The 8,793-nt window shown below is 40.5% G+C and overlaps 1 protein-coding gene across 5 annotated transcripts in view; it reads left to right on the forward strand.

Annotated features, from left to right (window-relative positions):
• dhx36.S (DEAH-box helicase 36 S homeolog) overlaps positions 1-5,018 on the forward strand; it is a 38,095-nt gene extending 33,077 nt beyond the window's left edge. For 3 of the 5 annotated variants that reach the window (XM_018265749.2, XM_018265750.2, XM_041564924.1), the window contains one exon: positions 593-1,636. In XM_018265749.2, the coding sequence (XP_018121238.1) occupies positions 593-1,375 (783 nt within the window). In that variant the 3' untranslated portion in view covers positions 1,376-1,636. Of the gene's footprint in view, positions 1-592; positions 1,637-1,871; positions 2,025-2,886 lie in introns of those variants that run through there. The other 2 variants (XM_041564925.1, XM_018265751.2) reach the window with 2 other exon arrangements.
• Positions 5,019-8,793: the final 3,775 nt, after the last annotated feature.

Consider the following 8,793-nt stretch of genomic DNA (forward strand, 5'->3'; position numbering starts at 1 on the left):
TGGCGACCAGGCACAATCGAAGGGTCCCAGCGTTTATAGCTCGATACAGAGATCCACTAGCCATAACAGCAGACGCTCTAACAGCCAAGTGGCACTTCCATCTGGCCTATGCATTTCCACCCCTGCCTCTCGTACCCAGGACTCTCAGGAAACTTCGACGAGAGCAGACCACTCTCATCCTCATAGCACCAAGGTGGCCGAGACGCTCCTGGTACACAGACCTTCTCAACATGTCAGTGGCAGAGCCTTGGACCCTACCTCTAGTCCCGGATCTTCTAACTCAAGGACCGATCCGCCACCCAAACCCAACAAATCTAAATTTGACGGCGTGGCTCTTGAAATCAAGATCTTGACCCAGAAGGGGTTTTCCAAGGCAGTAGCTAACACCATGTGCGCAGCTAGAAAGCCTGTCTCGGCAAAGACTTACCATATAGTCTGATCTACCTACCACCAGTGGTGTGTAAGCCACAAGAAGCAGTTCAAACAATTCTCTATTCCGAACATCCTAGATTTCCTGCAAGAGGGCCTCTCCATGGGTCTATCCCTTGGTTCTCTTAAGTCACAAGTCTCTGCTTTATCTGTCCTTTTTCAGAAACGAATTGCTCTTTTGCCTGACGTCAAGACTTTTATGCAGGGAGTATCACATTTGGCTCCTCCAGTTCGAGCACCAGCTCCTCTATGGGATCTCACCCTAGTCCTACGAGCCCTCCAAGACCCTCCTTTCGAGCCATTGGGATCCGTACCGCTTCTCTGGCTTACCTGGAAAACTACCTTCCTTCTTGCCATTGCCTCTGCTAGACGGGTTTCTGAGCTCAGCGCGCTGTCATGCAAACCGCCTTTCCTCGTTTTTCACCATGATAGAGCGGTCCTATGCACTATTCCATCTTTTTTGCCTAAGGTTGTATCTGATTTTCACCTGAACCAAGAGATTACAATACCAACCTTTTGCCCTTCACATTCCAATCCTAAGGAGAAGGCTCTACATACCCTGGATCCTGTCAGAGCTCTAAAGTTTTACCTACACAGAGTCCAGGACTTTCGCAAGGTGGACTCCTTACTTGTCATTCCTTCAGGCCCCCACCAAGGAGGGGCAGCCACAAAATCATCCATTTCACGCTGGATCAAGCAAGCGATTCATCGAGCCTATGTGGCACGTGGAAGAACGCCACCAGCTAGACTCACAGCCCACTCTACTAGGGGAATGAGTACGTCCTGGGCGTTCAGGAACCAAGCATCAGCAGAACAGCTGTGCAAGGCAGCTACGTGGACCTCTGTCCACTCCTTTTCAAAGTTTTACCATTTCGATACCTTTGCGGCTTCTGACACTCGCTTCGGCAGAAGGGTGCTTCAAGCCGCTGTGGTTACTTCTACCTAGGCCTCATTCTCCCTCCCGGAGATTTACGGGGACAGCTTTGGTACGTCCCCACTGTCCCTGTGTCCCCCAAGATGACTTAGAGAAAAGGAGATTTTGTGTACTCACCGATAAATCTTTTTCTCTTTGGTCACTTGGGGGGGACAGGGCTTCCCTCCCTGGACTGAGGCCCTCATTTTTCCATTAGACATGTTATGTTTAATATTAGGTGTTACGGTTAATTAAGATTTTTCCTGTTGACTTTGGAACAAACTGATTCTAAGCTCCGCCTGCTGGGGGTATAGCCAGTAGAGGAGGGGCTAAGTTTTTCCTACTGTTGTTTCCTGCCCTCCTGGATATACCAGCTATACCCACTGTCCCTGTGTCCCCCAAGTGACCAAAGAGAAAAAGATTTAATGGTGAGTACACAAAATCTCCTTTTTGTGTAATTAAACCCTATAGCTTGTTCGAAATCCTTTTTTCTCTCTCTTGTGATGATTTTTTTTTTTTTTTTAAACAGATTTATCTATATGATTGCACTGAAGTCTCCCCATATTCACTGCTTTTCTTTGGGGGAGACATTTCAATCCAGAAAGACGACGAGCAGGATACAATTGCAGTGGATGAATGGATTGTGTTTCAGTCCCCTGCAAGGATTGCACACCTAGTGAAGGTAATGCAAATACCAACCAGCCCAAGTGAAGTTTAATGCCCTTACTAAAAACATCCGTAAATGAATGTTGCCTCTGTCACTGCTGTATATGCAAAACATTAAAAAAAAAAAAAAAAAAAAAATATGGAGCTAATGTTGTGAGGCAGAACTGGGTGGACAAGATTGCCTGGGGATTTGCACTACAAACATGGATTGAGGTGATGCTGTTTTTCCAGTAAGTAAAAAGTAAGGGGAAGTAAGAAAGGAGGCCAGAGTATCCTGTACAAAATTCAGTTTAATCATGTCTAGAAAACATGATATGGTTTTAAGCAGGGCCGCCATCAGGGAAGCACAGGGGGTACAAGTGTACAGGGCCCAGACCAGTAGGTGTAGTAATTAACGGTATTAATTAACGGCCACCAATGTATTATTTTAATAAAAGGCCCCTGCTACCAATGTTTTTATAAAATATATTCTTTGGGGCCCCAATTTTTTTTAACTTGTAAGGGTAGCCCTGGCACCAATGTTTTTTTTTTAACTTATAGAGGGGCCCTGGTCCCCAATAGCTTTTTATAACTTGTGTGTGTTGGGGAAGGGGGTTATCTTATTTTAGTGCTGATGTCTGTTTGGTCTTTTAACTGTGATGGGATCTGGGGCCGGGGGGGGGCCTCGAAAATTTTGTTGTATGGGGCCCGGTGATTTCTAACGGCGAGCCTGGTTCTAAGTACTGCATTCAACCCTTTGTCAAAAAGCTACAGCTGAATGACTCTTAATGAATGAAATTCTAGAACGGTTTTTATCTAATTGGAAGGCAACAAAACAAATGCCTTTACCTCTTGAATTCTGTACATTTTTAATATCTAGCCTTCTCTATGCATTGCAGGATTTGAAGTCAGAACTTGATGTCCTATTTAAAGAGAAGATTGAGAAGCCTCAGCCTGTTGACTGGAAGGAAACAAAATCCAGAGACTGCGCTGTCCTTTCTGCCATCATCGATCTCATAACCACACAAGAAAACCAAGAAGAAAAAAGCTTTGCCCCTCGTTACCAGGGAGGCTATTATAGGTGATAGAGCAGCAGTTTTTACCAGAGAGAGAATATGGCACTTGTCTTTGATAACAGATGCCCTTCCCTTGGAAAACCTCCCACACCAGTTTGGGTATAAAGGAAGCTGTCAAAACCTGAACTTATTTCTGCCATGGTGGCCTAGGTTATGTTGTTTGTATTAGTTAAAGATGGTTCTTACCTGTAATGTACATACCTTGTTGGTAAGTGACGTTCATTTTCCTAAATGTCACTTTTTGTTTACAAGAATAATGCTATGTCCTCCATAGCAATATGGGAGTTTAGCTGCATTTCTAGATCACTGTTGATCTAATCTGTACTTAACTGCCACTCACATCTCTCAGAAAGCAACACATTATTCTTACTGGCAAGTTGCTTTTGTGTTTAGTTACATTTCTGATAGCCACAGGGCCATAGAGACAGGGTTTGTGACAATGCAGAGCTTTGTGGGAGTCTCTTTTGCTGCAGTTCTAGTAGTAAGAAGCTGCAGGCTTTGCCCATTCATTTTGACAGAAAAGTTGGCTCTTTTAAGTTAGAAGATACTGAAATGAGCACGCACACCAATTAGGATAAAATTGAAACTTTACTCCATAGGTTAAAAACAAATGTCCTAACGCGTTTTGTATCTAGAGATACGTAATCATAGTCCTATGCCTATGATTACATATCTCTAAATACGAAACGTGTTAGGACATTTTTTTTGATTACGTATCTCTAGATACGAAATACGTTAGGACATTTTTTAACCTATGGAATAAAGTTCGAATTTTATCCTAATTGGTGTGTCGCATGAGTGCGTGCTCATTTCAGGATCTTCTTGCATCTGACCCCAAGCTACGGGTTTGGGCGCTGCACCCAGGCCACCCATCTCCATCGGTGAGTGTGAATAATGCTTATATCGTTTGATTAAATTTGCAGAGAATGCTGACCCTTTAGAGACGGACCTGGGGCTTTGCACATTGGGTGAGCTTCGGTTTTATAAATTGAATTGCTGTACTTTAAACTTTTGGATAGAGCCGCGAGTTTTTCTGTTTGCGTTCTTTTAATTTAGCCTGGTATTGTCCTGATTCTCACACAGATATTGGATTCAAGTCTGGGTCACTTAAGGACATCTTTGCTAAGTCCATCCACTATGTATGCAGTGTGCTGCTGGAAAGTGTCATTTATCTCATTGGTTCAATGAGTCTGGAAAAGATTTCTCTTGCAGATCTGTCTTTGCTGTGCCCCATCCATTTACATTAACCCATATTATTAATTATAATGTAATCTCGTGCCTCAAAGCAGCCCACTTTCATCTGTCGATGTATAAGCCTTATGGAACTGCCAGTATTTCATCCATATCTATGTCACTGGACTAAAATACCATTTAGTGTAATAACCAGCAACATTGCAGCACTGGAAGGTACAAATCACTCACACCAAGCACCACTGGTACAGAAACAGGAGCCATAGAAAGAAGCGTCACGGAGCAATGTGAGCAAGCTTTCCATGCAGTTTATAATTACAGTCACATCGGTGGATGTAAGTCAGTAACCTTTCCCATTAGTACTTCCTTCCCCTCACTATTTAAAACAGTGGGTAGAGCCCACAATGAAAAAAAAAAAAAATATTTATTTAAGAAATGGGATGAGTATGACATCATATTTAAATATCATCTATTTCCAGGCCAATTCAACTTATATACATTCCCTTGTTAGAATGCTTCTACTCTCTTTCCATTTGGCTTTACATGACTCAAATAAACCATCATTTATTATTAAATGACACTAAAGTGAACTGCCATGTTTATGGGTTGGGCATGAATATTGCTGGTATATTACTGCCCTGCTTTGCTTTTGGCTTATGATTGGTGTCAGAACCTTGGAGATTGTATATTCTTGAAGAAGGTCCCCAAGCGGGACTAAAAAATTGGATAAGATGCGAGTAAATAAAATAAGCATTCATTCACAATTTAAGGAGTGTGCTGATCCTTTGTTATATAGTGAATAAAGTACCCCCTCTTGTAAAATATAAGGATATTATAAGTTACCGAGGAGTTTCATGACCATATAAAAACCCGAGGCTGAAGGCCGAGTGTTTTTATACAGGTCATGGAACTCCAAGGTAACTTCTAATATCCTCATATTTTACAACTGGAGGTACTTTATTTAGTATAATACACAAGTTTCAGTGAGTCAGGTGAAGAAATGACATCAGAACTCACCGTTTATAAGGATAAAATTGTATTATATATAGATATATATACAGTGATGTGAAAGTTAGTGAAGATTAACCATCACAGCTGAGCGAGGCCACCCGACACCCAACCTTACCTACCAACTGTCCCATTTTTGGTAGAACAGACCCGATTTCGACAGCTCAGCCCGCATTCCCGGGTTTCTTACTGAAATGTCCAGACTTTCTCTTTGATCTCCTGCACTGACTCGAGAAAAACATACAAAGTTTCTGAAACATAAGTAAAAATAGAAGGCTTCTTGGCAGAGCCAAGAACACTGAGCAGCTGCACTTTGATACTTTTGTAACAATTTAGGATAAGCAAAGATACAATTGAAACACTTTAAGATAAGCAGGTTTCTTGGGGAAACCGACTGAGAGCTTAAAGGGCAATTCACCTTCATTAGCAAAAATAACAAATAAAAAAAACAAACAAATACAAAAAGTATTGTAGAAGTGAAACCTATATTGGCTAACAATAAAAAACGCATTGCAAGCTTTCGAAGCACCAAGGGCCCTTCGTCAAAATACAAATGAAAGTTAGATCAGTGAAAGGTATGAGCAATAAATTAGGACGTTACACATAGATAGAGATCAATTGTAGAGATAATACAATGAATTAGGGTGGGATGTAAATAGTCCAGGGGTCTGGATTCAGTCAGATCACATAGTGTGACCTGACCCTAAATTAAGGCCCTGTCTTAATGTGTAAAATAACTCCATACATTTGAATTCATAAATCTTCCTTTCCCGTTCAGTTTTAAAGTCTCTTTAGAATTAAGACCTTCGTGTCCTGATGATTTTGACTGCAGAAGTGTTTGCTCAACTGGTGTATACGGTGAGTGTATAAATTCTAGAACTTGTTTGAAAATCAGATGATGTTTTAGGTTACATTCATATACAAATATAGAATTTTTTTTCACAAACTTTCAAGCACCATTGTATATGTCATGCTCTTGTGCTCAGTTAGTGTTGCATTAATGGAATCAAATATTACAATCTGTACTTTCTTTATTTACAGTACCTTGTCCAGTGAGTCATTTGTAACAGGTCCGAGACAAAAACTTCAGTCTTTAAACTAGGGATGCACCCAATCCATTATTTTGGATTCAGCCGAACCCCCGAATCCTTTGTGAAAGTTTTGGTAGAATACCGAACGGAATCAGAACCCTAATTTGCATCATCCAGGCACAAGGATCCGGCTGAATCCTGCTAAAGATGGCAGAATCCTGGATAGAATATTAAACTAAAACCTGGATTTTGTGCATCCCTACGTTAAACCAGGTTCTATGGAAATGAAAAAACATAGAATATATGAAAAGATTCATATTATAGTTCAGTCTAGGGATAGACAGCCTTTGCTGCTTTAAATGTTGCAAAACTACAACTGCCCAACAGCCTCGCTTAAAGAGATACTGTTCCTATATGAGGGGGCTGTCATATTTGTGCAGCAGGAGTCCGTTAACATTAGAAACGCTAACTGACAGATCAGGGACAGTCAGGTTGGCAAAAGTCAGCTTTAGGAACTTCAAGTGACAATTACTTACAAAAACATACCTCTCAGCAAAAAAATGATCAACATGACCTATAGGTAACTTTTCATGTACATTCATATTTTGAAAATATTTTTTTTAGTGTCAGTATCACTTTAAAAGAGGTGGTTTACCTTTAAAGTGTAAGTAAAGTCTTAAAGTAGAATAAGGCTAGAAATGCTGTATTTTGTATACTAAACATAAAGATGAACTTACTGCACCACAAACCTAATAAAACAAATAATTTATGCTTTCAAAGTTGGCCACAGGGGGTCACCATCTTGTAACTTTTTAAACATCTTTGCAAGACCAAGACGGTGCACATGCTCAGTGTGGTCTGGGCTGCTTACGGAATGGATACTCATAAATTATCAAAACAGCACAAGTCAAATAATATCTGCCAGAAGCCGATACAGCAAGACTGATCAATAATCAGAATAAACAGACTGCACTTGGTCCTGTGATGTCATGTAATCTAATGCAGATTTTATAGTTTTTGTATTGTTTAATACAAACTTTCTCCAACTCTGCAGAACCAGTGGCTGCAGCAAAATAATCCTCCAAATAGAATCCCTGTTAATCTGTTTAAATCTGGCTCCATGATCTTTGTCCCTGTAACTGGAGTTGGAAACATTAAAGGCAGAGACACGCTGCTATTTTGTTAGATTAGCGACAAATCGCTTCTTCCGGCGACTAATCTCCCTGAACTGCCTTCCCGCCGGCTAGAATGTAAATCACTGGTGGGGTGGCACTCGCTTCGTTTTTTGTAATCGTCTGAAGTTGCCAGCGGGAAGGCAGTTGGGGGAGATTAGTCGCCTGAAGAAGAAGCGATTTGTCGCTGGGCGACTAATCTCCCGAAATAGTAATGTGTGTCTCTGCCCTAAAGGGGTTGTAAACCAAAATAAAATCCAATACAAATCTCTACACAGTGGCTGTCTGATCTACATGGAAACAAACAAAGCTGCTTGAGTTCTGCATGTCTGGGAAGGCATGGGCTCCCCTGCTGTTCATAAGTATGATTGTTTCCCTGCCCAGCAGTTAGGGACCGTCTGACAATTCCTATCCACAGCAGTAAATGAAGGGAGAATATCACTGCATAGAGTCGGGTTTCTTATAAAAACGGTACATATTTTTTAATTAAAGTATATTGGAGATAGGTTTCTTTTTCATTAAAGAAAGTAAAAAAAAAAAAAAAATTTGCCTTTACATGCCCTTAAAGGTAACTTTTAGTATGTTAAACTTTGTTTTAATTATTTATTTTTTATAGTTTTTCTTCTGATTCTTTGCAGCTTTCAAATGGGCGTCGCTGACCCTTCTAAAAAGCAAATGCTCTAAGGCTCCAAATGTATTATTATTGCTACTTTTTATTACTTGTCTTTCTATTCAGGCCTCTCCTATTCCTATTCCAGTCTCTTATTCAGATTGATGCGTGGTTGCTAGGGTAATTTGGACCTTAGCTACAGATTACTTAAAATGCTAATTGAAGAGCTGCGGAAATAAATTAGCTAAATAACTCAAAAACCTCAAATAATAAAAAATGAAAACCAATTGCAAATTGTCTCGGAATATCACTCTACATCATACTAAAAATGATCTCAAAGGCGAACAGCCCCTTTAATATAGTGACACCAGAAGTTGTATTTCTACAAGAATTCCTTTGTGTTTCCATCCAGCTTAACCTGGACATTACTACACACAGACTCTTATGGAGTCCCTTTGGCAGCAAATACTGCAGGTCTCTTTCTAAATGGGATAGACTTTTCCTTTGATGTATTCATTCTTCTCTGCCCTCCCCAGAATGAACAAGCAGATAAGAGAATTTTGACCCATCCATTTGTGTCTCCAAACTGTAACAACTCAATACTCCGAAATGTGCCACCAGCTTTGGGCTATAAGGTATTTAATCAAATTATTTACTTAAAGGATTACACATTCATGATAGTAACTTCAACACTTCTCTGCTCACTGCTTTGCCTCCT

This window comes from Xenopus laevis, chromosome 5S, assembly GCF_017654675.1.
Source record: "Xenopus laevis strain J_2021 chromosome 5S, Xenopus_laevis_v10.1, whole genome shotgun sequence".
Lineage (NCBI taxonomy): Eukaryota > Metazoa > Chordata > Amphibia > Anura > Pipidae > Xenopus > Xenopus laevis.